A 17778-nucleotide genomic window follows, 5' to 3' on the forward strand; every position below is an offset into this window, starting at 1 on the left:
AGAGCACAAAGATGGCATCCCCCAGCCTACCCTCTCTGAGAGTCCTTCTGTAGCTTCTGTGTGTGTGGCAAACCTGAAGTCTGCCCCTCATGCGGAAGCTCCAGACAAGCTTTCACCACAAGACTGGGGGTGTGTTTCAATCTGCTGTCTGTGTAGTGCCCTGGGGATGTTGGCCTGTTAAGAACTGTCTCTCTAATTGTTACAGTTCTGTGGAACTAGGAATGTAAGCCCCCCTGGCCACCAGAGTTGGGTGATCAAGGAGCATTCCACATATGGAATGCATGCCCCCACCGGCTGTCATAGGCCACAAGAGAATGCAGGGCTGGGGTGCACCCACCAGCTTTCATGGGGGCAGCTGACCCTTCTGAACAAGCAAGCAAAGAGAGCAGAAAGGAAACACTTGTCGATTCAGAGAGGCCAGCGTGGCCTCTGCTACCATAGGCTACCATTGGCTTTAACTGACGATCACTTCATCTGCATTGAAGGCAGTAACCCTCTGGGTTCCAGGAGGTAACTAGCCCTCCATGAAGCGCTAACAAATGACAGGGACGCTGGTCAGAAGCCACTGTTCACTGGCTTCCTGCTTGGACTCAGGGAGTGTGGTAGGTGAGTTCTCAGACTCTCATTCCGACACTTCACCCTCAAAATCCCCAGACAGAGCAGAAGGAGGGTTCTGGCAATTTCTGAGGAGAAAGAAAAATGACCTGGAGAATTACCAAGGGTTTTCCTCTATCTTCTCAGTCCCTGTCACTAGAAAAAAAAATGGTTTTAAATGTAATGATTTATTTTTAGATGGGCCAAACTATTACCTCTAAGATCAGAGTTTCTGGCTTTCAAAAGGAAACAACATGCAGTTGGCTTAGATAGCAAGGATATAACGAGAAAATTCTACAGTTGCAGCGAGCTCTTCAGTGAATATAAGCCTGTCATCATGGTAGCCTGGAAGACAGTACAAGCGTGTCTGAGATGCTTTATTGTACTAGACTGCCAACAAGACAACAGCTACTTCTTTAAGGTAAAAGATACCTAGAGCTTTAATGGCAGACACAACCATAGAAGATGGTTGGAGACAGGAGATGGCAGGAGACAGAGAAATTCTTCTAGGAGGGGTCAGAAAATAAATATTTCAGGCTTTGCAGGCCACATGGTCTCTGTTGGAACTACTCAACTGTGTTGTTATAGCACGAAGTTTGCCCTAGACAACACGTAAATGAATGGGAATGGCCGTGTTCTGATAAAACTTTGTGTGTACGTTGAAATCTGAACTTGACATAATTTTCACATGTCATGAAACATTCCTTAAAAGATTGTTTCCCCTTCTTTTACAAATGTAACAGCCACATACGGCTCACAGGCCTTATAAACCCAGGCTGCAGGCCAGATTTGGCCTGTGGGCTATTGTTTGCTGACCCTTGGCCTGGACAGAAAATTGGAATTTCCATCTTTAATTCTGTAGCTTCTATATAAAATTGATTTTCCTTCTTGTCTCACTGTGATTCTGAAATCACACTAGTAAAATTGATAAACCAAAAAAAACCAAACAAACAAGACAAATAAATCAACCATCACAGTGCTCTCAACCGAAATTCCCAGGCTGGGAATCATCTTGTTGTGGCCATAGCGTGATTCATTCACGACACACCACAAGGCCCCATCTTGCTCAATGCTGTATAAGATATATGGCTTGCTGAAGGCTAGCATTCCAGTGGTATTTTTAAACTCACTCAGTGTGAGCGATCTCCTTGTTTAGACTTTGCAGTTTGATATTATTCAAAGGTTGGGCTAAGGGAGGGGGGTGGAGGGGGGCCGGGAAATGTACCAATTTCTGAAATTCAGTTGTTCTCCTTCCAACACACATTAGGCCATTTCTTACTCTCCAGAAAAGATAGGTCAGGTGGATTTCTTGGAAACATATTAATGTATTGATGAGGCACTCTTTTCCTTCCAATAGGTGCCCTATCTCCCTACAAAATCCTATTACTATTTTAAACCAAGGAGTATCTTCAGACTCACAACGGAAGAGTGAAACACAGCCCCAGAAAAAGTGGATTCTGAAATCGGTGCTGAATGCAACATGCATGTGAAGGTGATGGGCTCATCAGATAAAATACAGGATGCCCAGTTAAACCTGAATTTCAGATAAGTGAGTAATTTTTTAGTATAAAAGTGTGTCCCATGCAATAACCGGGCATCCTATATTTTTAGTTGCTAAATGTGATAACCCTGGGAGGGGATAGGGAAAAAAGAGGCCAGCCTGAAGCAGAAAGTAATTATTGGGGGAACACTGGAATTTCTTATAGGTCTAGGAGGGGTGCTTGTTATGAAAGAGTTACCCACCAGAGACTGGGAACCCCAGTTTCCCATTCTGGTTAAGTCAGGGTGCAAGGTGAGAGGCTAGCAGAATGACTTGCATGCCAATGTCTGAAGGAGTTTAAAACCAGTGCCTCTTGGAGAAGTACTGGAGGCTGACAGAACTGTCCACATCCTGATTGTGTCGGTAGTTACACAAATCTACACATGTGTTAAAGTTCGGAGAAGTAGGGGCACCTGAGTGGCTCAGTCAGTTAAGCATCTGACTCTTGATTTCTGCTCAGATCAAGACCTCAGGGTTGGGGCACCTGAGTGGCTCAGTCGTTAAGTGTCTGCCTTCGGCCCAGGGCCTGATCCCGGGGTCCTGGGATGGAGCCCTGCATCGGGCTCCCTGCTCCCCTGAGAAGCCTGCTTCTTCCTCTACCACTCCCGCTACTTGTGTTCCCTCTCTCGCTGGCTGTCTCTCTCTCTCTGTCAAATAAATAAATAAATAATCTTAAAAAAAAAATAGATCTCAGGGTCATGAGATCAGGCTCCGTGCTGGGTGTGCAGCCTGCTTAAGATTCTCTCCTCTCCCTCTACCCCTCCCCCCTCAAAAAAAATTCAGAGACATATACATCAAAAAGGTCACATGTGCTTTGTCCATTTTCTTTTAAAGAGGGCTTTCAGTTGTTATGTCTTACAGAGAATTCACAAGTTCATCCAGCAAGCTGTATAAGGAACTGATTTAGGTAGCAGTCCTGACTCTAACCCGAGACTATGGGTCTCTTACAGGGTCCCCATCCCCGAGGGCCCTCGAAGGGTTTCTGAAAGGCCCACCCACCAATCTGCCCAACATGCCTAAACGTATCTACATCTCACTTAGCTTCAAGCTGTAACACTACTACCCCGTCACCTCCTCATACTCCTGGCAATTAAAGAGAATATGCTGTGAAAGGCAGCAGTGGAAAGCTGGTGGCCCAGGGTGGGGGTTGGCGGGGGGATTGGGATGGGAAATGAATCCAGCCCACACAGTGTTAAAATCTCATTATGTTTGGTTTGGCCCACACAGTGTTTAAATCGTTGTGAACATTTAAACATCAACAGACTTCTTTCAAAAGCTGGATTTCCACGTTCTCTTGAAAAAAGCAGAAGATCCTGGGCGTATGTTCCCACAAAGTACCAGTCAACTAGGGTTGAGTGCCGCCTGCCCCTGAGGAGCCCGCCCTCTCTGGGTCACCACAATCCCAAGAGCTCAGCCATTGTGTCAACCTGGCATCCACACACATCTGGGTTTTTAATACCAGGCATTCAGCCGGGTGTCTGGCACATGGGAAGCTCTCAGGAACTGGGAGACCCCTCCTCTCTCCTCCTAAAAAAAGCAAAAGGATGAAGTTGCCATATTTTGTTTTTAGAGCCCTGGGGTGCCCAGTCTCCCTACAGGGGAGATGTTCCACACCTGCCCCTCCACTGCTAAGCCAGTCTACTTCCAGCTTTTCTCTGTGGACCCAGGCTTAGCGGAGACAGAGAGCTGGAATCATCCAGAGGCAGTAGCAGCTGACGTGTCCAGACAGAGATGATGGTGGAAGGTGGGGGGATAGCTGAGAAATTGAAATTACTTTCCCCTTTACCTCCTCTTCTCTGTGCTGTCAGAGTGAGTGCTTTCTCTCCCTTTTCCCCTCTCAGATCCAATACTGATCAGGTATCTATCATTCTCACTCCAGGGTGAATAAGGATGGGGGTGATCGGGCTACTAGAGTCTTACTTCTAGTAGTTGGTGGCATTAGAGAGTGTATCATAGCCTCCAGGCCCCGCCCTGCCTTTTGACTCATCCCCACCAGACTTATCCCACCAATTGTTAAATACCCTTCCGTTTCCATTGCAAGTTTTATTGACGTCAGCACTACGTGTTGAACACATACGCTCAGACTTCACTGTTCAAGAACACGGCTGCCTGTATAGCACCTGGTAAAGAAAAATGGCGCCCTCAGGGGCTGGCCTCATCACTGTCTCACAGGGGTTTGTGTTTACCTGGATGAGCAGTATTTCCTTCCAGGGTCACTCTTGTTAGCTTCAAGCTTTTCACATTTTTTTTAACCGCTCATTTTTTCCCAGCTTCAGTGAAGCATGATGGACAAGTAAGAATTATATATATTTACAGTGTACATGATGTTTTGATATACATATATACTGTGAAATGATTATCACGGTCAACATAATTAATATATCCATCACCTCACATTTGTGTGTGTGTGTGTGTGATGATAACACACGAGATCTACTCTCTTAGCAAATTTCCAGTATACAACACATTATTATTAACCTTACTCACCATGCTATACATTAGGTCTTCTGAACTTTCTCATCTTCTAACTTAAAGTTGTATGCTTGCTTAATATCCTCCCTTTGCCCCCACCTCCCAGCCCTTAGTAAAAGCCATTCTACTCTGTATTACTGTAAGTCTGACTTTTTTTTTTTCGATTTCACGTATAAGTGAGACCACACAGTATTTATCTTTCTACATCCGGCTTATTTCGTGTAGCATAATGCCTTTATGTTCCATCCATGTTGTCACAAATGGCAGAACTTCCTTCTTTTTCAAGGCGGAATAAATGCCATTATAACATATACCACATTTTCTTTCTGCATTCATCTGACAATGGACACTTAGATTTTTCCATGTCTTGGCCATCGTAAATAATGCTGCAGTGAATATAGAAGTGCAGATATAGCCTCAAAGTAGTGATTTTATGTCCTCTGGATCTACACCCAAGAGTTGGAGCTGGATTGCGGGACCACATGGCAGGACTATTTTTAATTTCTTGAGCAACCGCTCTACTCTTCCTGCTTTACAGATCTTACCTGCCTCACAGTCAAGGAAACTTTCACACCACTTCCCACCCCATTAGAGGTGACAGGTATTATCAGCCCAAGTGGACAAATCGGGCCATGGAAACTCAGTGTTTGAGACCTTCCAGAAGCCCCAGAGAAGGCTCTATGCCTCTCGGCCAAGAGGCCCCTCTCCTAGATCCCAGCCTCTCCTCTGTCTCACGTCACAGATGGGACACGCATACTCTCAGAGCTGCCCAAATCCTGGAGCCCTGTGTGCTATTCACTGGCCTCAAAGTTGTCGCCGTTTTTGCTCAAACTCAGAGAAAGAAGATCCCCTGCTTACCACCAAAGGGGTTAAGTTTTCAAGCATATGTTTTTCTCTTAAGGATAACATTTTTTTTTATAACCCTCAAAGTTTTAAGTTTCAGCTCTGAATTTAAAAATAAAGTGAATACTCAGATGACTGGTTATAATTTAGAAGAAGAGGGGGGAATCCCACCCACCTAGAATAGTAAGTAAACCAGTATCATGCAGCAAAAAAGTAAGGGCAGGTTTTACAAACGCCCTGAAGACATTTGGTAAGGCACAGACTGTCAAGAGCCTAGTAGCCCGCAGGGTAATGAACTCGGCTGGTGGTGGGGGGGGGAGGATGGGCAGAAAGATGCCTCCTGAGGTCTGGCCCACAGCCTTTTCATCTGCAAGTAGGGCTTTTATCTTGGGACTCATATGGCTGTTCTTTCCCCTTCCATCTTATGCAAGGGAAAGGTACTGGGTTCCCTGCTCCCATCTTTTGGCTAAGCTAAGAATGCAACAGCACTGATACTAGGGTCCAAGACTAACCCCAAAGCATTTTTGATATATGTTCAAGCATTATGTTAATAGGCTATAGGTTGTCTTTCTCTGTCTCTCTCTCTGTCGTGAGTGTAATAATCTCCTTCTAAAGATTTTAATCCAACAAGAAACGAAGGGAAAAAACAGACATAAGAATTAACCAAGGGCACATGTAACTCCAACCCACGCCACCCCACTCAAACCTCTGCTTCTGCTGGCATTTCCTGTCAGAAATAGGTCTCAGCTGCGCCGTATGCTCCCAAACCCACAGCACTCGTGTGCGAACATTCCTCTGCAAAGTACCCCGCACTGGGCAGCCATCGCCCACAACCCGTCCATATTCTCTTGGGCCTTGTCCTGTACAGCGTGGCCTCTATGCGTTGTGTTTTAGGACAAAGAAGAGTCTGGGTGAGGCTGAATCCTTCTGCACATGAAGGGTTGGTTCAGACAATGGATGCTACAAGTAAGGGTAAGGGAAGCTTGTACGACATCGTTGCGAGAATAGACTCTTCTCTGATCAGCCAGTGACAAGCTATGCCTGTGCGCACACAGACTGGCTTCGGAGAACCATTAACCATCGTCGAGTAAATGAGTCTCAGTTGCGGCTCACCCCGGCATCCGACTAGAGCTGCCCATGTGAGAAGCAGCTGTACCACGAATCAGGCGTGGGGGCTGAAAGCACTGCCACCAGGCTTGATCGTCCGATCTGCTATGGGACCTCTCCATCTACAGCGCTGTGAGAGGCACCCTGTACCTCTCAGAGGCCTCCCACGGTACGGTTGCATATCTCCCCTGCTGCCTGACCTCTTGCCTCCCTGAGGTGCCCACTACATGAATTTTGTGGCCCATCGTTTTCATCAGCCAATCCCAAGCATACCCTTCCAACAGGTGTCTTCAAGTGACCAACAGACAGAAATTTCTCTATTTAAATCAGTTAAAACAACTACCTAAACAGAGACCTCTTCTTGATCAGCCACGTGATGTGATAGGAGCACGTCAGCCACGTGATGTGACAGGAGCACGTCAGCCACGTGATGTGACAGGAGCACGCTACATCGCTTCCAAACTGAGTTTCGTTCAGGCTCCCACCGATCAACACTGAATTTGGTCTTTTAATCTGCTTGAAGATACCCACACCACACGAACTCCTGGACATGTCACAATGGGCATGTGGCGCTGATCAAGACCCAGGCCACCATTTTCCTTTACCATTAATCTCCTATCCCTTTGCCAGGGGTTCTCCACTCGTGTTCCCCAGAACAGTGGCTGCAGCTGGGGACGGCATCTCCTGGGAACTTGGTAGAAATGCAAGTTCTCAGGCCCCACCCCAGACCAACGGAATCAAACGCACTGCAAGTGCAGCCCAGCAACCCGTGTTTTAAGGAGCTCTTGGGTGATCCAAATGCATTAAAGTTTGAGAATCACCGTTCTACACCTTACCTGGCAAAATGTCCGTGCCAACGGCAGTTGCTGCTGTTACTCGAAGTCCTAAGTCCAGCTGGGTCTCCCTATGTTGTTTATTATGTGAGGCTAGTAATAAATTGAAATCATATAAACACCCTGGGTGATTTATGTGAGAGGCTCAGATTTGTATACCTTGTTCCTAAAGATTCTTCTAGAACAGGAATTTCCCATCTCAAGGTACTGTCTAAAATTTTTCTGTTAATTTTGAGAGAGCAATCACCCGCCAAGATGTGAATATTCCGGGTTACAATAATGTCGGTGATTACCAAGAGCTCACTTAATATCAAAAGATATAGCAAATGCTCACTGTTTTTCCAACAATCCAAACATTTGGACACCAAACTCACAAAGCCCTGGTGAAAATACACCCTGATTTTGTAACATTATGAAACACCTGGGGGTGCTGGATGTGCTACTTCACAGCATCCTTACGAAACCCAAATAAGTCCATGCATAAGAAAAGCACGTTGTAAAGTTCAAAGCTCTACACGCATCTGGAGGTCACAAAAGGTCGACCTGTTGACCCAAAGGCATTTTGTTGTGTCCACAAATTTTGTTAAAGCTTTGAAACTAGTTCTTTCTTAAATGGGAGACCTCACATCGTTAAAAAGCAGATTTCTTACTTCTCTAGAAGATAAGTGGATGTAACAACATAGAACTCACATTCTCACATGGCATAAATTCACTGATCCTGACTTAAGAAGTGGCGTCTGCTCTCCAGGTCCTCACTGCTGTCCCCTCAGCCTGTGTCTCTCCTCAATGTTACACATTGGCTCCTGGAGCCTTTAAATCTGCAACTCCTATCCACTATAAACAATCCTTTTCACTGTTATTATTAGTATCCTCCCGCGCTGGAAATGCTCAGTAACTACTCTGTTCATCTGAAATTTCCCAGTTTGGCAAAAATGTTGAAGTTAATAGAATTCATCTTCCATTTTTTCTGTCCATTTTCTGTTGAAAGATCCATGAGTTACGATTCGTTGATTCACTTATAACGAGAGAACTTAGGCTGAGTGCTTTCTGAGTCCTTGCTCTGAGCATGTCCCATGAAATTTCGCAAATAACCTTCACAACAATTCCATGAAGTAGGTATTATCATTATCTCCATCTTACTGATAAGGAAAACGAGGGACTGTGAGGTCATACAGATACGAAGAGAAAAGCCAGGACTTGAGCCAAGGCTTTCGGACCCCAGAAGCCTTGCTTGTAACTCGCCAGACCGTGCGAGGCACTACCAGCCCAGGGGACCACAGTCTCCGTGCATCAGTGCCCATTTGCTGTCTCCATCAATGTCATACCACATGATGACGGATGTCACACCACATAATGATTATGGTCAAGCTAGTTGAATGTTGAACAACATTCCCGAAAGGAATCAGTGATGAAATGCAGGTAATTCGAAGGACCAACAGCACGGGTCCCAAAAGTGCTGGGCAGCCCAGAAGAAATACAGAAGCACCAGTACTGAGCCCTGGTCTCCCTTAAATACTGACAAATCATAACCCACAAGCCCCCTTCCTAGGCTTTTTTTATGATGACTTTTTAATGATGACTCTACTCTTTCTCAAGGCCCTTGCTAGAGCAGCTGCTCTTTGTCCCAAGAGGCTAAAGCCTGAAATACTCAGAGGTCCAATGTATATATGACCCTTGCATGTCTTTGTGTAAGGCCGGCCTTGGCACTCTCAGATTCGGCAATGACGCTAAATGAGCCCAAGGTGACACCTATCTTCTGGGTGGCCCTGCAGACTCAGCTGGGGTGAACACTTGCTCAGCACCAATATCCCGAGCAAACTATCATTTAGGCCTTAACAGGAAATTTGAGGAGCAGGGTATCACCCACATCTCTGAGATGGAGGACGACAGCAATGAGTGGCCACGATCTTCAGTTCTTTATTCCTTTGCCAGCTACTTGCCAATGACAGGGGTTCACAAGGGACATGTATGGGGATGGTCCCTGCAAGAATCAGTTGGTTTTTATTTTGGTTTTGTTTTTTTACTGTAGGGTTTGGGGTTTGGGTCTCTAAATCCTCTGAGGGGGTCCCTGACTGGGCTAGCTGGGCTGGGCTGGATCATGTGTAAACTGCAGCCGGGACTTTTACCCAGGCTCTGCAGAGCAACCTAAGTGGCCTGGATCAAACACAGGCTGATTGGCACCCCGGCCCCTCGTCCCATACTCTAACCCTGTGGTATCCGAGGCCTTATCATCTCAAGGCAAGAAGAGGCACTGAGACGTGAATCCAAGGAATGCCAAAAGCATTTCTCTGCAGGTACACACTGACCAGCCTAAGCCACCCACCTACATCCAGGCCTTCTCGGGACAGAGAATGGGATCGGGTGGGAGCCACAGACCCACTAACTGTGTGAGAGTTTCAAGAGGGAGGGGAGCCCAAAGTGAGCTCCCCTAAAGGGCAGATTTCATGGAGGCACATCCAGGCCCACATACCCACAAGCTCATCCCTCTCCTCCTGACCCCACGACTCTCGCTCAGGAGGGTCCTGGTGGCAGCGCCCACCCTCATCAGGGTACCCCCTCCAAGCTAGATGTGCCACTAACACAAGGGATCGGGAGTCGGGAGAGACCAGACTTCATACAACTCTTCCCCATCTCACCATGTGAGCTTGAATATCTCTGCATCTTCAGTTGTGAAGTGAAGATAATGCCCCACACAGCTCAGAATTAAGGTCACCTACGCAGGTGTCTCTACAGTGTAAACTGGCATACAGATGCAAAAGAGCATTTTTATCATTCCACAGAGTGGGTTCTTATTAATGACGAAATTCTCTAAAAAAGCATGTGTAGGTTGGGTTGAACTTCCATATTTGTGACCGTGCTCATGCTGGGCCCTGGTGGAGGCCGACGCCTTGTCCACATGGCCCTGAGGGCTTTTGCACATGCTGACCTCTGCGACATGTACTTAGCTTCCCACATACCCAAGGAAGACCACTTTCCTCTCGGATGTGCAGACATAACAACATCCTCTCCCAAAGCTGATTTCCATCGAGACACTGTAGCTTCTTTCCCAAGGGAGTGTTACTCATTCAGTTAGAAAGTACATCAGATATTTCCATGCACGGAAACCCAGCTTGGAAGAGTCTCAAAAGGATGTGGGCCTCCTGGTTTGTCTTGGCCTTTCCCAGCGCTACTGAATCAGTCTCCCTTGTTGGCGCGCACGGAGGCTGTTGGAACCACCTGAGCCGTGTGCTCGTAGGAAAAGCAGAAGATTGCCGCCATCTTGGGAGTAGCAATTCGGGGCAGTAGTCAATATAAGGGCTCCAGTGCCCTGGAGCATGAGTTCAAATCCTGGCTCTGACACTCTCTGTTAATGTTGGGCTCTTTTAAAACATGGATCATACAGTAGTTCCTGCTTCATCAATTTAGTAGTATCAAATGACGTCAGTTGTGTTAAAATGCATTTTTGTCTTACCACCAATTGTGTGCCTTTACCTACTGACTGTCCTTCTTCATGCTTTTGGCTTTTCCTTTCTCATATTAACTGTTCCAAATAAGTAATAATCAAACTAAGATAAACAAATAAATGTCTTCTGCTAAGTAGGAAGGTTATTACGTTAAATGTAATTTTACCCAGTCTTCAGGACTTGCTCCAATGCCTCCTCTCTGGGGAATGTTCCACAACTCCTTGAGGTTGTGAGGTTGGTTTACCTGTTCCACGTGAGTGCTCATTTGCATAAGTACTCCTGGCACCGTACAATAATTGTTTCTCTGTGTTTCTCCTTTAGATTATTAAAAACTTACGGCTAAAAAAAAAAAGCAGATCACAGGGTGCCTTGCTGAATAGATAATGTTCAATAAATGGCAATTGTATTATTATTCCCTGGAATTATTATTCACATTCATTCTGCTACGGAAGCATTTTGCCGTCTCCTGAAATTACCACTTTGGGAATGTCCCTACAGGTGGAAAGAGTGCCTGGGAGTACAGAAAGTTGTCAAGATGGACTTGCTCTTCTTTTGGCAAAGGACAGGACAAGATCTATCTTTTCTCATTGATCAGGCTCTGGATTCAACAGGAAGATTCAATTAAAGTACCACAGTTTTTGAGTATTTCATTCCCTTGGGGGTAAAGAAAAAAAAAAAACAATCCCAGATGACCATGTGACAAATGGGTCACAGGACATCTGTCCTTTCAGGACATGAGTATGAAACCGGTAGTATCTTCCCTCTGATGGCTGACACTTGGGGACACTGACTTTTTGGTGTCAATAGTACGTTCCCAGAGGAGGCATGCTGTGAGTACCTGCTGAATGAATGGATGGGTGAATCTCAGGTGACAGCTCTATACCTGTGTCTGAGGCAGCTAGAGGAATTGATGCTGGACACAGCCTGGCCTTTAGTCGGAGTTAAAGGGAGAAATGGAAAAGGCTGTTCAGACGCTGTGCCTCAGAGGTGTTGCCTCTAAGCCTCACGGCACAAAAGCAGTGCCGTAGACAGGAATCGGGGGCTCGGGAGCTCCGCCCCAATACCATCTAATGACAACCACACGCCGGTACTTCCCCTGTATCACAGCTAAACCTTACAAGGAGCCCGTGAGGTAGAATGCATGCGCTCGTCGTTCGGAAGAAGGAGCAGCACCTAGACGAAAGACTGCCCAAGACCCCACAGACTAGAAGCCTTGTCTCTCTGCTCTGCCTCGTAGAGAGGAGCCCAAGTTGGTGAAGAGGTAAGGACTTGTCCTCTTCCTCTTTCACATTTCCAGACATACTGCAGGAGTGCTAGGCTCTGGAGGCAGGCTGGGGGCTCCTTCCTGATGGTCCCCTGAGAGTTCTAGGAGGGTCCCCTAAGAATTCTAGAGAGAGGCATGGTTTGCCAAATTTGAGGAGTGTTTACTAGGCCATAACATAGCATAGAACTATTTTTGATATGGTCGCAAGACATGCTGACCTCTCATTTCTTAAGTCTCTCTTTCTCTCTCTCTCTCACCACACACACACACACACACACACGCACACACACACCCTGTTAGTGTATCAGAACCATTAACAACACATATGTTAACTGAGGCTGATATGTTCATGAGAATCATCAACAGCCTCCCAGGTCCAGGACAAACTCAATTCCACAACTGAACAGGCACAAGTATTTGTGTTTAGACTTATCATATGCTCAAGAGAATTCCAAAAGACCGGCTCAGTCTTTCTTGAAAACCCACTTGGCCCCTGCTGGGATTACCCAGGCCCATTTGGAAAGGGGTGGCCCCAGTGTTAGCTGCTACTGGCTCCCAGTTCAGAGAGCGAGTCCTTTCATAAGGCTCAGCTGTCCCTCAGGCATCCAGTAAAGCTGCTCATGCAAAGGCAGTGACAACTGTTGGAGACCTTCACGCAGTCTATGGAAGCAACTGAACGTTCTCTGGAGCAGCCACTTCGGGGACGGTTAAAGCAGCCTATTATTCAGTTTATATAAAACACCCAGCAGCTACATGGCACCGATAACTGAATATCTCCATTCTTATCAAGTTCATGACACACTGGCCACACCGCCTTGCCACTAGCTTTAGAAACAACCATAAACAACTTCATTAACCATCAAAATACACACGCATAGAGGGAAAGAGAAAAGAGAAAAAAAAAAAAAACCAGCTTTCCTGAGTTCTGAAGGACCAAGTTCAAAGATTGCCCAACGGGCAAAAAAAAAAAAAAACAACCCATAGCATTTCAACACTGCCAACAAATGGCCCTCTCACTTCAGTGGCCAAGTCTCCAAGGCATTTAAAATTTGAAGACGTTGGTAAAGAGGGTCTCAGTGCCCTGGAAACCATATCAAATTATTCTTTTAAAAAGAAGGGCCTGTATGCATTTTCCTTAGGAAAAATCTGTCCAAAGGATTTTGAAAACACTTTAATATACTTTGCTTCCAAAACATTACACACTATTTCTCCAACAAATTTAGATGTGTTTCCAGAGAATTCCTGGACAAAAAAAAAAAAAAAAAGGTACTTAGGTAGAAGAACGGCTAGAGATTCTTTTATGCCAATATGTGAACAGACCTTCTCTTTTAATTGTTATTATTTCATACAGCAGCAGTAATCATTCCCTCATCTGCAAAGGAAATATATAATCCAGCTGCGGTGGCTCCAGTAAAAATACCACATCTGTGGATCATTGGCAACACTGTGGCAAGATTGCTCAAATCTACACAGTCCCAGAAAGTTCTCTTTTTTACTCAAGATGCACAAGGGTACACTTTTCTGAAAGTGCATGAAAACTTTGCCAAAACTGGTTGCTCCTTTGTATGTTGAAAATAGGTTTCAGATTGCCCACCCCCAGAAGAAGGATGCTCTCTTGGAATATTATGCCCAGGACTCAGTTGTTGTAAGAAGTCCCCAGACCCCTCCAGGCTGAAGGCTTGTGCCAATGTCCTTGTCAATATCAAAGAGAACAGGGAAAACCAACACCCCGGGTGTCGGGGAGATGGTGCTACTGCGTGGCTGGCAGTGGAGCTGACTGCTGGTTTCCCACTTAGGAGACAGAACAGCTTCCCCAGGAAGGGTGGCAGCCACCGCTCTGGTCGCCGTTCTCTCGCTTCTCCAGTGTATGCAGTCAGAGTAGGACCGATCACTGGGTGATAATATTCCAGGAATCACCCCACCCCCACCCTCATGCGTCTGGTTTTTTCCCAAAGCCCAGTAGCAAGCATCTTATTTCTAAGCCAATCTTCCACATTCAAATCCCCAGCCCAAAGCGCGCCCTGGGGGTTTCTATCCACAGACTATAAAAGAAAAAGCAGCGTAGCTGAGCCTTGACAGACTTTTATCCCCCAAACACATGCCCTGCGGCTACTGTGCTGGAATGTCGGTGGCCCCGAAACACTCGGGGTCCCCTTCCACCCCAGACAATCGAGCAAGAAAATAAAATGAAAGTGGACTTACTGCTATGGCTTGCAGCCTTTCCTTGTGCAACTCCGCCTCTGCCATCCTGGAGAAGGGCACACAGGGAGGGGAAGAAAGAAAAACAAAACACACGCTGTAGTCACCCAAGGAAATGGATGGGCACCCTGGGGGGCTGCGCAAGAAGCCCTGGGGGACAGCCGAGGGGCAGCGGGGGATCCGCTCAGGGGTGGCCGGCAGAGCTCTGCGCTCGGCTGGCTCGCCCGGGCTCAGCCTCCGGCCCCCGCCCGCCCGGCCGCCTGGATGCGCCCCAGCGCCGCCGCTAACTGCAGCTCCGGGCCGCGGCCGGCCGCGCCAGTTGGGGACGTGGGCCACGGGCAGCCGCCGGGAGGGCGCGCCCGCCCCGCGCTGGTCCTCCGCCCTGACGTCTCCGCGCCTCGCTCCGCCCCTGGGGTGTGGGGGACCTGCGGCCACCGCCCCCCGTGGCTCTAGGCGGGCTGGAGACGCCGGGCTACCGCCGCAGGGGAGGTGGGGTCCCCAAGGTGCCGACGGGGAGCGCGCGTGCGAGTGGGCACCTGGGGCGCGGGCGCACAGCGAGCCGCTAGGGCGCACGGCGGGCTCCGGGGTGGACGCGTGCTCTGTGAAGTCCCAGCAGGGCAAGGTGGCGCCCGTGCCAGCCAGCAGAGGGGCCTCTGGCAGAAAGCGGGCCCCAAGCACGTGCTGTGACGTGCGGGCTGTGGCCACCGAGTGTTCTGGCCGCCTTCTGGCGCATGCCAGATGCTTGGGCTCCACGTGGGGTCATTTCCAGTAGGGAAGGGCTGCCTCGCCCACATGCCTTAGATGTCAGGGTCCTCAAAGGTCAAGTGGGCCGAGGGCAGGGTACAGCTCAACACAGGCCACCTCTCTGTGAGGCCAAATGTGGCTTAAAAAGACAGCAGAGAGTTTGTAGTCTCTGGCGCTGGTCTAGGTGGGGCTTGGCAAATGGGCTGTGAAAACACGAGCAACTTGCCTACCCACTCTGAACCTCAGTTTCCTCATCTGAAAAATGGAGTGCCGTCAGTGATTAATGAGATAAAATATATAAAGGTGCTTTGTCAAGGGCAATCTGTTCTTATCATTATCCTGTGACATTCTGGGCTGAAACTCTTCGGGATTCTTTACTTCTCTACACAGTCTCTGAAAGGAAAAGTAGGATCGGGTCACTAAAATGCTTCACCTATTCCTTTAAACAGTGCTAAAGTGCATCTTTTGTGACCGGCCCTGGGCTGAACGTGAGAGATGGCTAAGACCAAGTACGAAAGGAAATAAATGCTAAATACAAACAAAATACCTCTTAACATTCAGGAGGGACCTGCTAGAATTCCAAACATTCATAAGTAATCTTTCCTCCATAAAATGAAATAATAAACATTGAGAAAACAAACAAACACCTGACCTCTTTAGACCCTAGATGATCCTATAAACGCAGGACTTGAAAGACATTTTAAAAGGTATGCACATCGAACTTCCCCAAATCACCTCTTTCCTGGGCAAATTCTTGCAATTCAACTAAATTGCTTTTTCAGCTTTGCACAGAGGTTTTACTTGTCACTTGATGAGCAATTACTACCCTGCCTGAACACTGAAGTAGTTACCAAAACAGTTTTACTGATTGATTGTTTTCTCTTCCTTTTCATAAGGGGTGCAGGTGGAGCTATTTGTGTCATAAATCCAAACCAATGCCAGATTCGACATCCCACTCCAGTATATCCAGAACTCCTACTTTCTGGCTAAGATCTATCACTTTCTTCAAACACTTCATTTTCTCTTCACTTCCAGCACCAGCTCCCGCAGGTCAAGTTCTTTGCAGGGTGTTTGCTCACAAATAAACCAAGCTGTTATTGCTTTAGCAGAGTGACTGTGTACCCAACAACAGGAAAGAATAACAAGATGAGAAAAGTGAGACCCGTGAGGTTGAGAGCCTCAGCCAGAGTCATAAAGCTGAGATTTAAACTCAGGTCAGACTCTGCAAGCCCATGCTCTTCACCACTCAGCACCAGGCTCAGCCAGTGATACAGAGGTGGGGCAGGTCCCTGTAATAAGCAAGTAATGAACAGGAAATGGTCCTCCCTTGCCCCAGCGACATGGATATTAAAAAGGAATAGAGTAGCACAACAATGTAAATGGACTTAATGTCACTGAACTGTACACTTAAAAGTTATTTAAATGGTAAGTTTTATGCCATGTATATTGTACCACAAAAAAACTTTTTTGAAAGGAGTCATGGAATGGGAGAAGATATTTGCAAATGTCTTATCAGATAAAGGGCTAGTATCCAAAATCTGTAAAGAACTTGTCAAACGCAGCACCCAAAGAACAAGTAATCCAATCAAGAAATGGGCGGAAGTCATGAACAGACATTTCTCCAAAGAAGACATACAAATGGCCAACACACACATGAAAAAATGCTCAACATCACATGGCATCAGGGAAATACAAATCAAAATCACAATGAGATACCAACCCACGACAGTCAGAATGACTAAAATTAACAACTCAGGAAACAACAGATGTTGGCGAGGATGCAGAGAAAGGGGAACCCTCTGACACTGTTGGTGGGAATGCAAGCTGGTGCAGCCACTCTGGAAAACAGTATGGAGGTTCCTCAAAAAGTTGAAAATAGAGCTACTCTATGACCTGCAATTGCACTACTAGGTATCTACCCCAAAGATACAAATGTAGTGATCCGAAGGGGCACCTGCACCCCAATGTTTATAGTAGCAATGTCCACAATAGCTGAACTATGGAAAGAGCCCAGATGTCTATAGACAGATGAATGGATGTGGTAAATATATACAATGGAATATATATACCACAAAGAAGATGTGGTACATATATACAATAGAATATTATTCAGCCATAAAAAATTAAATATTGCCATTTGCAATGTAACAGATAAAACTAGAGGGTATTAGGCTAAGCAAAATAACACAATCAGAGAAAGACAATTATCATATGATCTCACTCATACATGGAATTTAAGAAACAAAACAGAGGATCATAAGGGAAGGGAAGAAAAAATAAAACAAGATGAAATCAGAGAGAGAGACAAACCATAAGAGACTCTTAATCATAGGAAACAAAATGAGGGTTGCTGCAGGGGAGAGGGATGGAGGGATGGGGTAACTGAGTGATGGACATTAAGGAGGGCATGTGATGTAATGAGCACTGGGTATTACAAAAGACTGATGAATCACTGAACTTTACCTCTGAAACTAATAATACACTATATGTTAATTAATTGAATTTAAATTTCAAAAAAGATAAAAGGAAAGGAGTCATGGAAGGGAGATGGGGTGGGAGAAGAGCCTGGGCACCCATTGGAAATGATCAATTGGAAAACTGAATCATAGCACAGAAGAATCAGGACTGGGGACACACATCTGGGTGTCATCTATTTTGAGGTTATAGCTAAAGACATGAGAAGGGCCGGATTGGGAAAACAGAACAAGAAGAGAAAGCCCAGCAAAGGAGTCTAAGAAA

The 17778-nt window shown here is 46.5% G+C and overlaps 1 protein-coding gene across 5 annotated transcripts in view; it reads right to left on the reverse strand.

Annotated features, from left to right (window-relative positions):
* The window catches only part of PALM2AKAP2 (PALM2 and AKAP2 fusion), a 325838-nt gene extending 311297 nt beyond the window's left edge, over positions 1 to 14541 (reverse strand). For 2 of the 5 annotated variants that reach the window (XM_087869487.1, XM_045814778.2), the window contains exon 1: positions 14299 to 14539. In XM_087869487.1, the coding sequence (XP_087725613.1) occupies positions 14299 to 14343 (45 nt within the window). In that variant the 5' untranslated portion in view covers positions 14344 to 14539. Of the gene's footprint in view, positions 1 to 14298 lie in introns of all 5 variants that reach the window. The other 3 variants (XM_087869488.1, XM_045814780.2, XM_045814779.2) reach the window with 2 other exon arrangements.
* Between the last annotated feature and the right edge of the window lie 3237 nt (positions 14542 to 17778).

Source organism: Ursus americanus, chromosome 18 (assembly GCF_024610735.1).
Source record: "Ursus americanus isolate L20-20 chromosome 18, mUrsAme1.1.p, whole genome shotgun sequence".
Classification (NCBI taxonomy): Eukaryota; Metazoa; Chordata; class Mammalia; order Carnivora; family Ursidae; genus Ursus; species Ursus americanus.